The sequence below is a fragment of the Scomber scombrus genome, chromosome 3 (genome assembly GCF_963691925.1).
Source record: "Scomber scombrus chromosome 3, fScoSco1.1, whole genome shotgun sequence".
NCBI classification, from domain to species: Eukaryota; Metazoa; Chordata; class Actinopteri; order Scombriformes; family Scombridae; genus Scomber; species Scomber scombrus.
Window position 1 is genome coordinate 25,710,120 of NC_084972.1, and position 17,933 is coordinate 25,728,052.

Genomic DNA, 17,933 nt, shown 5'->3' on the forward strand with positions numbered 1-17,933 from the left:
CAGTGCTCACCTTTATATAATGAAGAAACATGTCACATGTCAAGAAATGTGGCTGATGAATGTGTTTTACTTGAGCTGTCACATTGTCCTTGTTGTTCATAGTTTTGATGTATTTCTACTTAATTAAATGTATTTCTGGATTTCAAGATTTTGTGGTTTTGTTTGTATGTTGCATTTCTTGTCTTTTTCTCTTTTAATATCTTAGAAATTAATGTTTTGACTTTAAGTCTTGGATTTGTGTTTTATGTCTGCGATCCATAAATAAATCATTTTATATTGTTGATTTTGGTCTTTTTATGGGATTTGTTGGCAGAAAGAAACATATCAAATTTCACTCATTCAAATTTTAACTTGCTGTCAGGGTAAAGAAGGCTGAACACTGTTTGAGTTTCATGTGTTGTGTAACTCTGATTAAGTTGTAAAATTTGAATAAAAAAAAATAAAAAAATCGAAAACAACTAAATTGTTTCTTTTTTTCCACAGATCTCCTACAGATCCTTTGATATTGGGGCTCGGGGTCGGGCCCAGGGGGAGCCGCCACCATTGCGTCCAACGATTGGAGTGCCAACGGTAGCCCAGAAGATGGGCTGGACGGGGAAAACGAGGACAAGACCATCGATGGGGACGCCGAGGGCGTGTGGAGCCCAGATATCGAGCAGAGCTTCCAAGAAGCCCTCGCCATCTACCCTCCCTGTGGCAGGAGGAAAATCATCCTGTCAGACGAGGGAAAGATGTATGGTGAGTACACTGGATAACAGCCAGAGCAACAAAAGAACAACAATTATATGGAAATCAGTTCCATAATGAATGTACAAAAATGAGAAAACCATCCATTCCACAGAGATTTGTGGCTGGAGGAAAACAAACATCCACCAAAGTATCCTTAAAAAAAAGAGAGAAAAATACTTTTCTTCCTCCTAAGCTCATGTCACAGCTTTGACACTGAGGTGAATGTTTTCTTTCCTCGCAGAACTCTCATTAACAAGTCTGTACCTGTTGTGCTATGACCCAGGGGCAGGTTCTTCCAGTCGTACCGGCACTCTCAGAGCTGGTTATTGCTGTCTTGAAAGCATCTCGCCTCCTCTACTCTTGATTTACACCTGTCTTTTCCCTCAGAGTGTTTTTCTACACAGCCTGTTTTTATGCCCTGGGTTTTATGGCCTTGTCTCTTCCTCACTACACATTCAGTCACAAAACCTGCTCTTTGTTTTTATCGCAGAACGTCATGCGCTTGTTCTCCCCCACACCGGTATCGCTGGGAGAGTTTTGCTTGTAAGGTGACTGGTTGGAGCCGGTTTCTGAGGAAGTGTTGCGTTTGATCCTGGATGCTTCTATTAAATTAGCAGTAATTAGCACAGCGTGAATCGAGACTTAGGAACAAAAACATCGTATTGGCATGCTGTTCTCTCTAAGATTTTAAACATCCATATGGTTTCAGAATAGTTATGCTGTTTCCTGCAGTGTGTTCATTAAATTGCAGGTGTTGAGCCATTAATGCCCTGAAAAGCTCCAGATGGATATGTTGGCAAGTCTTCTGCTAGAATCACCAACATCCAGGTGTAGGAAATTGAATGCATTTGTCTTTCATTAATCTGATCCTTCACTTTCTCGTTCCTGTTGTTGGGAGAGCTCACGCTCTCCTAATTAGATTGAACGTTTGAGGTTGGAAATTTTGCTGAACAGTGATAAACGCTGATTGACAGGAATTGAACTGCCTCTTTTCTGTTGTGCTTGGCCTTGTCCTCAACAAACCTCTCTCTCTGGTTTTGTAAAATTATGTTATTTTCACCATCGTAATTCATCTCCCTCAAGCCATTCTTCGTAAGACTTCCTCACCCTTTAATTATTGTCCATCATGTCTCAAAAACTTGAAATTGATTCCGGCTTCAATGCAACCATAAAAACCATCAATCATTGCCACCAAGTCTCAGACAGACTGCATTAGTGTTTGTTTTTAAAGCCCTGTTTTTTGGGTGTTTTTTCTGCGCTTGACGTCAGATGGGATTCTTCTGGCATGATTCACCAAAGATGGAATCTCATCCTCTGGTTCGTCAGGAAGATTTGGATTTTCATGGCCAAGCACATACCTGAGATATCTCAGACACTGTTGCAGCTTCTGTTGTGCCTTTGATCCTGTCTTAAGGCACAGAGCACTGGATAAACACTAAATGACTCAAATAGTCTAAAAAAACAATCCTCTGATTAATAGATGAATGATTGAAGTCATTTGTGTAGAAAAATGTTGAACATTTGCAGGTTATAGCCTCTCAAATATGAGGATTTGCTGCTTTTTCTCTGTTTTATATAATTGTAAATTTAATATTTTTGTCTTTTTGACTGTTGTTTGGGTGTTAGATAACACAAAATCCAATTTGAAGACATTACCTTTGTCTTTAAATCATCATAGCAGCCATTTTTCACTATTTTCCGACAACTAGATTGAACAGTTAATTCATATTTAGGACAACAGATTGACAGATTAATTTATAATTGTTAAAATATGAAAATTATAATTAGTTGACCTGTAACAGAAAAAACAGACTTTAATATGGATTTAGCTGTTGGATAAACATTTCCATTTAACATTTCTGATGAATGTAATCCATTTCAATTGAATTTAATCCAAACAGTCTTGAAGGACAAGTTTAATTATAACAGTATATATTAATACATATTATGCGGATTTACACAGCCAGTTTACAGTGTACTATTAGTTTGATTTTTGTGTACAGGCTTTTACTTAAGTAACTCTTCAGTCTTGTTTAGCAGGGCAGTGTTGTGTCCTGGGCTTTGTACATTTGTCATGAGAACGTCAACAAAGAGGTCGGCCCTGCACAAACCTGCCCCCCCCCCCCCCCCCCCCCCCCCCTTAGCAGCAAACTGTCAGGACCCCTTTTAGAGACTTGTTTTTTTCTAGAGCACTAAACACCCTCTCCATTTACAATAAGTCATCTGAGGCTCTGCTGGCACAGCTAAGGCATGCCCCAGAAGAAGCCCTCTCACAAGGTGATTACGTCAGACACCTAAAAGCTGCCTGACGTGAGGTTAGGGGAATGTTAACGATTGCACTGTATGTGATACTGTCTACCTTGCAGTCTCAGACTCCCAGTGGCCTCCAAAAGCAGGCAAGTCATCCCTCTCATTGGGAATTCCAGATTTTCTGCCAGGATTTTTATTTTTATTTTTTCATTTGGTGGGAAACCTTTACAAATTTCCATTGTCTTAGCAAAAAGGCTGTTTTATACTGTACATGTGTATTATCTGCTCCACAAAAGTGTCTAGACTTCCCAGTAGCATTGCCAGTCATTTACGTGGCTCAGGGGTGACAAAGAGTTCAAAGGAGCGAAACACTCAGTTTAATAAGTCACACATGTTATTATTCACTCCAGTTATTTTTGAACACGAACAACAAAGAATCTGGAATAAGATGACTGTAAAACCACTGCCTGTGCCCACTGTTAGTGCACTGATTTTATACTGACTATACTGATTATATACTATTATATTATGATACTTTTGTCTTTTAAAATGTGTAAAATATAGGCTACTATAACCTCCATAAAAAATATCCTAGGTAGCAGCATGATCACCTTTTCCATCTTTTTCCTTTAAGGGCATTTTAGGAAAGTTGCTTATTTGTTTTTTCTCTCTGAGAGTTACATGAGAAAATTGATACCACTCACTTACTTAGCCTGTCCATTCAATACAAAGCTGGTTAGCTAAAGCTGGTTAGCTTAGCTTAGCATAAAGACCGGAATCTAGTCTGGCTCTGACTGAAGGGGAAAAACAACTATTTGTGGTTTCTTTCCGGATTTTATGACAGATTGAAGTCATTGTGCCCGACACATGACCCCCCATAAAACCACAACTTGGAAGTTTTTACACTTCGGTTTATATACCAATTTAAAAAAATTTAAGATGCAACATGTTTATCTGTGAGAGACAGATTTTGATACTTTTGAACAGAGCCAGGCTAACAGTTTCCCCCTATTTCCAGTCTTTGTGCTAAGCTAAGCTACGCTAACTGTGCCTGCTGGGACAGATACTTTTGTGGGAGTGGCATCAATCCAACGTCTAACTCTGTGCAAGAAAGAGAATAAGCATATTATCTCAAATGTCAAACTAGGTTCAATACTTTTAATTTTCCACTCATATTCATTCAGAGAGAAACTAAGTGGTTGGCATTTTAACAGCGGCATCTTTTGAAGAACAGTTTTATTTATATAGCGCCAAATCACAGTTATCTCAGGGCACTTTTCACATAGAGCAGGTCTAGACCATACTCTTTATTTCACAGAGACCCAACATTCCCCCATGAGCAAGCACTTGGTGACGGCAGCAAGGAAAAACTCCCTAACCCTTTTAACGGGAAGAAACCTCAGGCAGAACCGGGCTCTAGGTTGGCGGTCATCTGTCTTGACCGGTTGGGTTGAAAGAAAAAGCGGGAGAGGGAGAGAAACTAAAAGCAAAACATTCAAAAAATAGTTGCGCCTCAGTGACATTCCCTCATAGTAGGATTAAATAGTTGGCACATTTTACAACACAGGTTCAGGGGAAGTATGCTCAGAAGATGCGTGTGTGTATGTGTGAAAAAAATGTTACCTGTCTTGTTTTGTTTTGGGGCTGTACTGACATGTTGTTCACCTGCGTTTTCTGGCCTCGACAGGTGTGTCAAACCTCAAGCACACACCTCTCCCTCTCAGCCCTGCAGCTGTCACTCCTGCAATGCACTCTGGGTACAAAAAAAAAAAGATTTAAGCGCTGGAGGCTTATGTCTGTTCTGACCTTTTGAAGGCCACATTAGGAATTAGCAGCAGGTCCACTGCATGCACAAAGTTTCGAGAAACATGTGTGTAAAGGTATAAGAGGAGGTGCTGACTGGCCTGTAATGATGACTGAGCAAGCCTGGTGCTTCCCTGTCAGCCCCCTCACTGAGATGTTAGGAATGTTTTCAGTCATGGCTGAGCAGTATGTTAGCAATTTAGGATTACCTCAATGTTATGAGAAGGGAGGAGGGGAGAGAATATGGGTGGAGAAAGGGTTCAGGAGAGAGACAGAGCGGTAGAGGCAGGAAGGGAGGGGGAAGGTACAGGGAGTGAAGAGAGATTACCTTTTTGCTCACTATCTTAGCGTGGAAGTGGAAAATTCCAGCGGTCGTGTAGTAAAAGAAAAAAGATAGGTGTGTCCTGTCAGGGAAGAGGTTAAGAATGGTTGCCTGCAGCGATGTGAGTGGGTGTTGAGCAATCAGCAAGGGAATCATAAGGAGCTCACAAAAGGGGGTAGAGAGATGGAAAAACAGTGAGTGTGGGGAAATAAGCACAGGACAAATGAGGCTGCAAATGCGATTGTAACAGTGTGTGTCTGTGTGTATGCACCTGTCATGTTCTCCTGCTGTGTGGACCAAACTTTTCACAATCTCCCTGCCCCCCACTATGTCAAGTCTGAGCAGAATTTGGCTGTCATGGCTGCAGTTAGCACTGATGACTTCACGATCATGTCCTTGATATTTTCTCTTTTGGGATTTGAGAGAGAAATGTGTCTCATTCATTATATCAACTGATATAAGAAAAAGCAGGCAGAAGCACTCGATTTAAATAACATTTGCATGTGCAGCTTCTGTTTTACAATCCTGGAAAATGGAATATTCTATATCAGGTTGTGGCTTTGTTTTGTGTGTGAAAGTGAATGACTTTTAGCTTCAGGTTTTGCTTTTAAACCACACACTTACCCAGTTGATCCAGAGTCTATTGACTGAGCCTGGGGATGAACACAAGTGTCCTGAGTGATTATGTTAGCCCTCAAAATGCTTTCAATGCTATTGATTTAAACATTTGATGCAAGGGTGTGAGGTGGAGGATGAAGGATTTAGGACTCATCATCCCAGTGCTTCTAAAATCATCTGCTGTCGCTCTGTGAGCTGCACAACTCCTTGTTTGCACTGAAGTAGAACCTACTGGTAATGCTATATTGTTTAGGGGTGTAACATTTAATATAATTCAAGGCACTATTCAGTATATTGCAGTGGCATTATGATCCAGTTTGTCTTTTTCCATACAGCAGAAGAAAGTTGTGCCTGAGAATGAGAATCATTATAACATTCAACTTTATAAAAAAGTTTATTTGAAACTTTGAAATCAAACACTGGAGTTTTTTGCACGACCCGCTTCAAAGTGGCCTCTCTGCAGCAAACTGTACATCACATGAAAACAAACGCAGTGATTTGAAATATCACAAAACCGACCAGATGTTGTGGAGAAACTGGAGATATCGTCTCAGCTCACAACCACAGAGCTGCACTGTTCAACAGATGAACAAAACATGTGGTAAACTTTTTGATTTACCACACAATAGCAAGCCATAACTGTGCTCATCACTTTTACAACGCATGTTAGACAAAAAAACTATTTGGCCTGCTTTTTTAATATGATTTCCATCATCACTTTAATCGTAAATAATAGATTTAGCTTGATTTTACTTAGAGTCAGAGTCTAAAAGTCTGCTGTGAATTTCTGTACAGCACTGAGGTCGTCTCACCATTGTCGTTCTGTGAGAGGTACTGCAGTTCTTATCTTGCCTCCAGAGCTCTGCTATCAGATATCTGTAAAATTCATAGCAGAACTCTGTGGTTGGGACGACATAATGTTTTTCCCTCTCTGCCCTTCAGCTGAAGAGATTGAGAGTGACAGTTGGGCGGGGGTCAAGCTGGCATTGTTCTTTCTCTGCCATCCTCTGCTGGGATGGTCGGCAGCAGGTGCTGCTGTCCGTTGAGTGCAGGGTCACACAGTGGTGTTGTTTTGGGAAAAAGGGCTGCTCTGCTGCCAGGTGGCAGTTGTTGGCAGAGACAGTTATGGCTTTGTGTTTCCTCCAAGAGTTACAGCATCAGCTGCCCCTTTTCCCCCCCTAACTGACGACCCCCTACCCCAACCTAATGGCCCTCACCCCGGCTCTAACCCCTACTTCTCCCAGAGTTGGGAGTGCATAGGAGCATGTGTGTGTTCGCCTGAGCTCTGGCTGTGTTCGCAGGCCCAGGCCAATCAGATTGGCTAGCACAGATGTGTCAGGCTTAGAGGAATGTTAGGAATGCGGAGGCGCTGGAGCGGGCGTGTCCATCCTTGGCCTGGGGCAGAAGGGGAGGGGCTACCTCAGTATCGGCAGACAGTCCTGCTCTGCTTTGCTCTGCTGGCCGACCGCCGGGCTGACTGGTTGGAGAGTACAGTGAGTGCTGCGAGACTGCTGGAGATGGCCTGCAGTACTTTTATGGTAATTGCAATAACCAGTGCCTTCTGGAGGCCAAGTGCTAAAGAGTGTGTGAAAAAACAGGACTTGCGAGTTTCTCCTGTCATTATGTGTCTGGATATTCTGAAAGCTGTTTAACCGACAGACTTCCTAGACACATAGTCTGTTATGTGTGTCTGTGTGTGTTTATACACATCCTGACCAGTTTTGTTGGTGTAAATTTCTGTCAGCAAGTTCAGGAGATTTAGGTCATTATTCATAATGATACAGTGGTTTAACCTCTCCCTCTGGCCCAATTTTCAGCCACAGGAACCCAGTAAGCGTGACTTGGCAAGGAAACAGAGTGAAAAAGATGGACTGATTTTCCCCCGGCACAACATAATAATGCTTTTTGCACTTCTCATACACCAAAGATAATTTTTGCTTGAACCCAGCTGCTCTGCTGAAAAGGCAGTGCTCCTTAAAGCACATGCATGGCACTGAATGTAAAGTCGACCATGAAAGCCCAGAATAGAAGCCTATTCTCTGCACAACCTGTTTGTGCAGAATGTCGAGAGTAGATGTTATGTCATGAAAAACATGGTTCTGTTTTCTAAGCACTCTCTATAATTAGGCTACAGGATCATGTGAGGAGACAATAAGGAGGCGTGAAACAAGCTAATGAAAACTTTGGGGTAAAACAAGAAAATCAACCTTTTAATTCCCAGCTTATCTTAAATAAGACATGAAACTTTAAAATGAAGGTCCCTTATAGGAAACATAGGTGTTAGTTTGACCTGTGACCCATGACAAAAGTGTGTTTGCCCTGTGTCTGAGGAGCTCTGGGAAAGGTCACACTGCTCTTTTTTTTTTTACATTAGATTCAAAGTGTAACAACAGTGCCACCTTCTGTCCAATGTAGGGTATTGTAATTTATGTTTATACACGTATTCTTGTATCTTTGTGTTCTTTGTTAGTGAATTTGTTTTTTGTTTTTTGTTACAGGTCGCAATGAATTGATAGCAAGGTACATAAAGCTGAGGACAGGCAAAACCCGCACAAGAAAACAGGTAAACACTGAATATATACGTTTTAACAACTTTAATGCCTGATTTAGAATAATTTCTTAGTATGCATGATTCTGATTTTAGTTACTGACAATAAAAGGCATAAGACATCACCAAGAGGGTGACAGTTATCATTAACAGTAGAAATAATTGAAATTAATTCATAGTTCTTAATGCCATGCTTAATGACAAAAGTGTATTACAAGTCATTTAAAGAATAATATGATTATATATATTTCTTATTGTTAACAAATCCCATTAATATTCAAAACTAATAATGCATCAGTCTGTTTCTTGATACTCTCTGGCTTACCTGCAGTCAGCCCTAATGCTGAGGATGTAAATCTTTAAAAACTTGTCACAAATGTATAGTTTCACTTTTTAAAGTAGCTGGCCCCTGTAGTTTTTAACAAACTTTACTGAAACAGGCGTGTTTGTATTTGTTGGGCATTGTTTTCACTCACAGATTGATACACATTTGGTGCTCTTGCAAGTTTTTTATGGCAGCAGGACACCGTATGAGGGACTGACTCAAAATAAACTACAGGGCCATATGGTAATGAAGGAACAATGGCGTGTCTTATCGATGTGTTTTTAATAGTTTTTCAACAACAATGAAGAAGAGGAACTTTATTGATCCCTTTGGGGAAATTGATCCTCTGCATTTGATCATCCTTGGCCTATACTTGACAGCTGCAGTGCAGCACCCAGGAACAGCTCCAGTTCAGAAACGACCTGGGACGGGGTTTGAACCCAAAGTATTTTTGCTGTGAGGCAACAGTGAGAGAATATATCCAGATCCAACATCCATGTCGAACTTAAGTCCCTCAAGCCCATTTCGGACACATCCTGAGACTGCAACACCAGTGCCTCCAGCAGCATCTGAACCTCCTTTGGCTGACACCAGAACGGACTAGAAAATAACAGACAGACTCATGTGGGCAGCTGGACATTGTTTGAACCCTCCAGCAGGACAAACAGGACCAGCTCACCACACCAGAAGTGAGACAGTTATAGACCAGCCTCCAGCACTCATCTTTCCTATGCTTGAGTGAGCACCAGTACCAGATGAGACCAGCAGATTATCTGGTGCGGATGACCAAGATCTATGAAGCAAACGTGGAATCACATCACCAGATCGACAAGAGAGATAAAGAGCCACGACTCCATGGAAAGCACATTCAAAGTCCTGCTTCATACATGGACTGCTTCCAAAAATCCAGACTGAAGCAAAAAGACATCGAATTGACTAAGATGCAGGAAGACTGGCAGCAGTTAAAAGATATATTACCAGTGAACTGTTAGTGGTCCAGCTGGTCCCAATGGAGCTTGATGGCACAGAGAACTACACTAAACTATATTGGCTACATTGCTTGTTACAAGGATCATTTCATTGATGGTTTAGATTTTTTCATGGGATTTGTTCACAACAAGAATCATCATGCATAGAGTACTTAGAAATATTGCTGTTTATCTTCTTACTCTAAATATTTGTGTGTACATGTCTGCACTTGCATGCACGTGTGTGTGCATGCATCCCGGTGCATGTTGGTTTTATGCTCAAATACTGTTTCACACCCTTTTAGGTGTCTAGTCACATACAGGTGTTAGCGCGGAAGAAAGTTCGCGAATACCAGGCGGGTATCAAGGTAGGTGCCGCCAACCTGCCTACGGGCAACACTGACTGGGCGTCTCTTTCCTCTTTTGGTTACGGCTTCTCTCTCTTCCCTTCTTCTTCCTTTGTCTTTTCTCTCCCTGTCTTCTTTTGTTCTTCCCTCCTCTTGGCTATTCTTCTGTGCAGGTTTCTAGCCACTTGCAGGTTCTCGCCCGGAGAAAATCTCGCGAGATCCAGTCAAAGCTAAAGGTATGCGCTTCACCGCGGGCTCGGCGGGGCTGGTTAAGGCTTGGCTTTGCACTAACTAGTTACTTCTTGCATATTATTAACAGTCATTGCTTGCATGATAGGCCAGGTCCTGCTGGAAAATTGATGCAAGCTTGGCAAAAAAGATTAAATATTTAACAATTACTCACAACTTTCTTAAGAATTTCATTATTTGAAAAAACCCACTCCTGCTTCTTTACCATGCATGTAAAACACAAAAGACAAAAGCTTTTTAACTTCTACATACTGTAGGTCTGTGCTACATTAACTATAAATTATCATCACTCAGTAGTAAATGTATTATAGCTCATTCTAAAACCTCTGCTTGAAAGAAATGCTACACAAGCTGTTTTGAGTCCTATGAAAGGCTGTTTAGCTGCATGATGCTCCAGCTTTGTCCTCTGTGCCAGCAAAGCTTCTGCAGCAAACTGTCCTCCTCTGAGACTTCTTCTTTCCCTAAAACCTCTCCCTACTCTGATACTTTTAGTTCCTCTAATGTGTCTGTTTGTCTTTTTTAAAACTGAACATGAAATAAGATTAATCTTTCATTTTTGTCAACATGTGACTCCTTCTGACTTCATCTTGTAGTTTTTCCAATTCCTCTGGTCTCTCCTAATGCTTTTTACTGTTTTTGCATATTCACATATACATAACCCAAACATGTGTAAATACTTAAAAAAACTGCCATTCTTAAATTAACCCCTTTATGCAGACTAATTCACAACTGTCATGTTTTAAAGATTCTGTCATAAAGAGATAAATGATTCATCTGTATGCAGGGGAGAGTCTTTAGTTTTCAATGTCACATGTGGTTTAGTCCACCCAGCAGTAGCTGCTATGCTAACAACCTGTAAGCAAACTGAAGAATTTACTTTTTTATTTCTTTATATCACCTAAACTTTGATCTTGACTAGTAATTGTATAAAGTAACGAACTAGTGAAGAGTGATTTGAGTTTCCAAGCTTTCCATTAATGAAAAGTTTATCTTGAGTAGAAAGAATAAGATTTAAGTTTTTTGGAGTCAGTTTAGGTACACTGAGAAATCAAATCTAAACTGTAAATTTGATCAGTAGTCTTTATCTTACATATTTTATGGAATGTGTGCTCTAAAAATGTACCATCACGTAGCAGAATCAATGCATAAAATCAGGTTTTAGGCTTCTCAAGGCTTTAGATACATTCTATGGAGACTTCTATCCTCTCTGCTTGAAGGGGTTAATCATGTTTTTTTCCATTGTTTCTGTTTCTTGTTTCAGGCGTAGTTTGGGGAAGTTTTATAGATGCTTTTTGCACAAACAGCAATCTATATTTTGCCTACTTAACATAACTTGACATATTTCTGTAGTAGAATTAATATTCATGAACCCATTCACAAAAATCTTTGATGTTACCATCATACATTAACTGCTCACTCAACATGTATTTAATCCACTGATTTGGCTTTGTTATGCTTCACCTTTAGTTGGATAATTGCATTCGGTTACTTTATTGCACCGTAAAGCTGTTGTTACTTTAACTCTTTTTGTAGCTCTTAATATCAAATAAGAGACTGCAGAAGCAGCCGTAGAAATTCCCTACGCCCTGTCCAAGTGTGTCAAGCATTTATGAAGTCAAGCCAAAGTATTTTGTTAGTGAAAAACACCCAACAAGCTAGTTTCCAAGCCAGTCTTTGAAGTTCAGATGGCTGATTCCTGCGAATTCAGTTTAAATGTAAAAGTAAAAAGTGTGACTACAAGCTACAAGATGACAACAAGCTGAATGGAACAGCTGTACATTCAACATAATACATTACAAAAAGAGGGTTAAGTGGTAAAATGACTTGACCTTTTTACTATTTGCGTCAGGTTTTCTTCAGTTGTACTATTATCGTGGGGGAAAGTCCAGTTTCATAAAGCCATGTGCTCCCGCATTGTGCAGTACTGATTTTGATTAAGAACTCACTCAAGCAATGTTCTTAAAAACAAACAGACACAAACAAAAATCATTTAAATTCTGTAGAGATTATGATATATTAATGGAATATTACAATTGTTTTAATCTGTAATTGCTGTCTTTATACGAGTTGCATTATTTCAAATATACATATATTACCAAATGTTATGTAGACATTTTTGGCAAAATTCCCATGTCATTTTCGAAATATTGAGTTAGTTAGAAGCTATTCTTTCATCCCCCCAGTCCCCACTGAAAACTGTTATTTATGGTGTGTTGAGTTAATGTTAAATAATTTCACACCATGTCTGTAGTGTAAAAAATAGGCCAACTTTAATTTTAATACACTTTCAGGTTTTATGTGGACCAAAAATCAATTAATCACAGTACTAATGGTTTTGTCTCTTTTCTGATTCAGGCGATGAATTTGGTAAGTGAATCTGAATTGTGCAATATGCTTCCCTCCTCCCCTTTGTTTGGCAGCACCAGTGCACTATCCCCTGCTATGGCCGTCTGCTGGCATGGCATCCCTCCCCATTGCAATCCCATAATGAGGCAATGCTTAGGAAACAGTCACGCTTTGAACACAATACTGCTGCGCATCCTGTCTGATGTAGCACAATCCCCTTAGCCTCTGCCAAAAGCCAAAGTCTCGCTTGCTTTGCATAAGGTGTCGCTCTTTGATTTGGGATCTTGCTTTAATCGCAAAGTCATATCTTGATTATTCTATAAACAAACATGCAATAATGCAGGAGAGTGGAATTTTAAGAAAGTTTGAAATGTTGAAATTAAAGCAGTTTGTGAACCATAAATTATGTTCATGTACCTTTTCAAATTTAAAATTCTTCTGTGTGATTTGACTTGAACTGTTTGGCTTTGTATGTCTCTTGTGCTACCTGTTTTCCTTACACAGCACCACTTTCAAGCATAGTCAAACCTGGGTTTTGTTGATGTTCATTTGTAAATGCAGCATTAATGCAAAACAGCATTCTGATCAATACACTCTTTATCTTCTTCTTTTGTCTGGTGACCATGATAACACACTGACCTTTAATTTTCAATTTCTTGTGACCCAAGCTTAAATACCTGTGAGACAACCCTGCTTCATTTTCTCTGTTCTTCTCTTTGCTTTGTTCTGTTGAGTTGCTATTTCAAAAAATAAATTAGAGGTTCCCCTCAAGATTATTAAATGTATTTATTTTAGAATTATGATATTGTTTTAATATTTTTTAGGTATGCAGTGTGATGTGTATGATGTGTTCTGGCGCCACCTTGTGGCTGAATTCTCTCATTTCTCTGTTCAAATCTGCAGGATCAGGCATCTAAAGACAAAGCTCTGCAGAACATGGCAGCACTATCGTCTGCACAGATCGTCTCCCCGAGTATGATAAAGAATCATCTTCCACCACTGCCTCCTGCCCCCTACCAACAAGCCAGAGTGAGACCTCCCTTCATTTTTTTGTTGTTCTTTTGAGCATACATTTTTACATGACATTGGATTTGATCTGAAGAAACCAGATTAACACCACAGAATGCAAGTGACACTTTTTTTTCTTACTCCCCAGTTCTGGCCTGCTCCAATCGCAGGACAGCCTGGACCTTCTCAGGAGTAAGTAAACCCCTTTACTGAACCCGCAAGATGTCTGTGGGGTGACAACAGGGTGTGTTTAGTTTCTGAAGCGAGAGACTGGTGCTAGAGACGAGTAAAGGCATGAATGAGTGACTGAATAAGATAGGGGGTTAGGGTGAATGTCAGGTGGGTATTTCAGGGCATGTTTAACAGATCACATTTTTGCACACCAGGCTGATTACAGATCTCAACCAGGGAAGGACTCCTGGGCTTTGCCGCACCAGCCATGCGTAAGTTCCCCCTAACTGAGGTCCAGCTGTGAGCACAAAGCTGTACTAACTCTTCTTCTACACTGTATTGTATGTTTCCTGCACTGATGTAAACCACCACCAAATTAACTGCTTTGAAGTTTATTAAGAAAAAAAGAGAAACAGGGCAGACAAATCCTAAGCAACACAAAATCTATAAATATTTTGTATTCATTTTCTTGGATTTGCCAGTAAAAATGCAATTATATCATTATTATTATTTTGCATCATTATGAAGCAGGTGGACTTACGCTTAGCTGGTGCAGCAACACATGCTGATACTTTAGCACTAACAGATTTTCACGATAAAAACATGTATCAGAAACACAAATATAGTAAGACACATGTGCCACAAACATCTGATCCTGACACTATGGAGTACACTTTAATGTCTCACTGAACCATTCAATGTCTTTCAGTATCAAACCTTTTGCACAGCCCCCCTACCCAAACCTATCAGGTCCTATACCACAGTCCATACCAAGTAAGTATCAAGTTAAATGAAAATCAGTGACAAACAAACAAACCAAACTAGTGAATGACATGGAAATGGCTCACTGTCACCGTTTTATAAATCTTTGTGTACGTGCTCATCCAGGTTATGAGCCCTTGGCGCCTCCTCCTCCACCAAGTGCTACTGCAGTGCCAGTGTGGCAGGACCGGACCATCGCCTCCTCTAAACTGCGGATGCTGGAGTACTCAGCCTTCATGGAGGTTCAAAGAGATCCAGACACTGTGAGTTAAAGTTTAAAATGAGGTTTCCAATATACAACAACAAAATGAATGTCACACATTTAAAAAGTGATTCTGTTGTAAAACTGTAATGCACATAAACAACACTAAGAACTGCAGGATTCTTATGTGGCTTTGATTGGATGTCTTAAAGCCTCTAACAGGAAGCAACTTTATCCTTTTGTCTTTCTCTCACATGTAAACAGAATGTGATATTCTCAGCGCTTGAGGTTAACCATAGCCTCCTTTGTCTCCTCTGTCTCTCTACACTGCAGTACAGCAAACATCTGTTTGTCCACATTGGACAGACCAACCCCTCGTACAGCGACCCGCTCCTCGAGGCTGTGGACATCAGGCAGATCTATGACAAGTTCCCTGAGAAGAAGGGTGGGCTCAAAGAGCTTTATGAGAAAGGCCCTCAGAACGCATTCTTCCTCGTTAAATTCTGGGTGGGTTATTAATCTATCAAATATGCATTTTTCTTTCACTGATTTATACTTACTTATGTGAGATTATCATCATTGTCATAGTTCTTTCTTTCGTGCATTTTCCTCATCACTCATTCTCATCATATAAAATCCACAACCTCGCTTTCAAAGTCACACATGCAACAGCATTGTTGTGCAGCTTAAACAAACCACTTCCTCTTGTTATGACAGTGTGGTGTTTCTTTCAGCAAAGTGAAGTATATGTTTATTATCTTGAGATTATACACAGGGCATTTCACAATGGACCATTTTACCACATAGACATTTAAACAAACTATTGATATACACACTTTACTAGGACATCCAATTTCAACCAAAACATGTTTTCACAGGAGCAAGAAACCATTAAACCATCAAACAATTAACTTGTGACTTTACAGTTCATGTATTATAAGGTGCTTTAGTTACATTTGAAATATGTTATGATCATCACTAATGCATTTAAATGTATCCTCTCTGCAGGCGGACCTGAACAGCAGCGGCATGCAGGATGGCCCTGGCTCTTTCTACGGTGTGAGCAGCCAGTACAGCAGCATTGAGAACATGACGATCACTGTTTCAACCAAGGTCTGCTCGTTTGGGAAGCAGGTTGTCGAGAAGGTAGAGGTAAGGGCGTACATTAATAGTCGCTTCTCTTTTCTCAAACATTTATTATGTATGATATACGTAGATACACGCTGCTGCATGATTTTGACTGTCCTGTGTGTGTTGCAGACAGAGTACGCCCGCCTGGAGGGAGGAAAGTGTGTTTACAGGATCCACCGCTCTCCGATGTGCGAGTACATGATCAACTTTATCCACAAACTCAAACACTTGCCTGAAAAATACATGATGAACAGTGTTCTTGAAAACTTCACTATCCTACAGGTAACATACACTCGATTATATGGGATTTTTAACTGAAAATGTAAAATGCTAAATATATGTACAGACTACACTGCTTCATGTTTTTTCACCTAACATTTTTGCTTTGCTCTCAGGTGGTGACAAACCGCGACACCCAGGAGACCTTGCTATGTATAGCGTTTGTTTTTGAGGTTTCTACAAGTGAACACGGAGCTCAGTATCACGTCTACAGACTTGTTAAGGACTAACAGCTCTTCAGGGAGGTTTTGGAAAAGCCAGACAAAGCGTGACACAATCTCCTCTTCAACCAGCTCAGCCATCCAGGAAAAACTAAGTAACATTCAAACAAAGCTAAATCGAACTAACATGGACACATTTTATGCTTTAAAAAAAACAAAACAAAAAGTCTCATACGCAAGGAAAACGAGTGAATTTCAACATGCGGACATGCAAAGAAATATTTGAAGAATTACGGATTTTTCAAACAACTAGCTACTTTCCATGTGTTTAAACATGCTTTAGATGAAGTGGGTCACTTTTGCAAAGGTAATTGATGGAGCCTGAAATGTTTTATTGAGGGAATGAGAATGTGTTTAGGGTTGAAAAGACTCTAACAGAATCCTAGGGAACACACTCTGAGCAAAAAGAGACGTGTATTTAAAAGATTGAAAAAGACGAGAGAACAGGACCACGGAAGGGGGAAAACCAGAGCCAAGTGGTGTTGTTGCAGAAGGTTTGTTAGGAAAGCAAGTGCCTTTTCTCCAAAGATTAAATCAATGCCTGCCACTTTGGATTGCCTTTTTTTTTTACTACCTCTTAAATAGTCAGACCGGTTTAATTTGTCAGAAAAATTGGAAAGAAACCCCTCAGATCTACGTCTTTGTGAGGCAGTTTTTGTATTTGGGCACACAGATGGATGGGACGGGATAACTAATTTTCATGTAGCCTGTTTTAAAAAACAAATCGTCCCAATTTTTACAGATCAAGTGTACAGGGAGAAGGTTTATTGTGTTACCATATTATTTAGGTTCTGCTTTTTTTATGTTTTATTACACACTTTTTAAAAATCAGGTCTTACAAGCATCTATCTATAACTGACTTTTGACACTAGGGATGCCTTGTACCATTGCTAGCCTGACATAAAGCCAGGGCTTTGCCATCTTTACAAGACCCCCTTGTTATTTCTCTCTGTTTGAAGACGTGTGCTCGGTTGCACTTAAAAGATCAAGAAGGGGGATGAAGCAACAACAGTGCTTATTTTCTGCCTTGAGTTATGTAGCCTAATTGAAAAAAAAAGTTTCTGTACTGTGAGTCAGTGGATGCTAAAGGAATATGTGTTACATAGGAGTATTTTTCGGGGACTTTATGTTCATATTTGTGATCAAGTAACTCAGCACAGAGACCATGGTTAAAGTGGAGAGAAGTTAATCACTGTTTCTTTTGTTTAAAAAAGAGATTGTATGCTGTGAAGTCGGCTCATTTGCTTCACCCTTCTCCGTGTGATGTGTGGAGAAGACGCATTCATTGATAAAAGTTCAGTTTTTATATTTAAGACATTGTTTTTTACTGACATTACACATGAAATAATTTTAAAATCAAACAAAATAATTGTCTTGAATGAGAGCTATTGTCTCTGTGCTGTGGAGTATGACCATTGATTGTTATTTATAGGGTTGGAAAACAGACGATGGGGGGGCAGGGAGGGGTACTGGAGTTGTATTGATCATATTTTCCATTGTGATGGAGATGTTAAAAGTATTGCAGGACTCATACTAGAGACAGGATAACTGTCAGCCCATGGATCCTGCCAGACAAGTGATAAGTGTCTACTCTGTGTGGTTCACTGGACAATTTTTCTATAAAAGTTCAAAGTTTAAAATAAGTGGAATAATA

At 40.0% G+C, this 17,933-nt stretch overlaps 1 protein-coding gene across 1 annotated transcript; it reads left to right on the forward strand.

Moving 5' to 3' along the window:
• Positions 1–506: 506 nt before the first annotated feature.
• tead3b (TEA domain family member 3 b) lies at positions 507–17,698 on the forward strand (the record flags this gene model as incomplete). The annotated part of the gene is made up of 14 exons (XM_062445454.1): positions 507–738; positions 8,221–8,285; positions 9,869–9,931; positions 10,084–10,146; positions 12,515–12,526; positions 13,409–13,534; positions 13,662–13,705; positions 13,900–13,956; positions 14,394–14,458; positions 14,573–14,709; positions 14,982–15,155; positions 15,657–15,800; positions 15,909–16,061; positions 16,175–17,698. Coding segments are annotated over 14 exons (1,449 nt in total), but the record flags the coding sequence as incomplete, so codon positions are not given.
• Between the last annotated feature and the right edge of the window lie 235 nt (positions 17,699–17,933).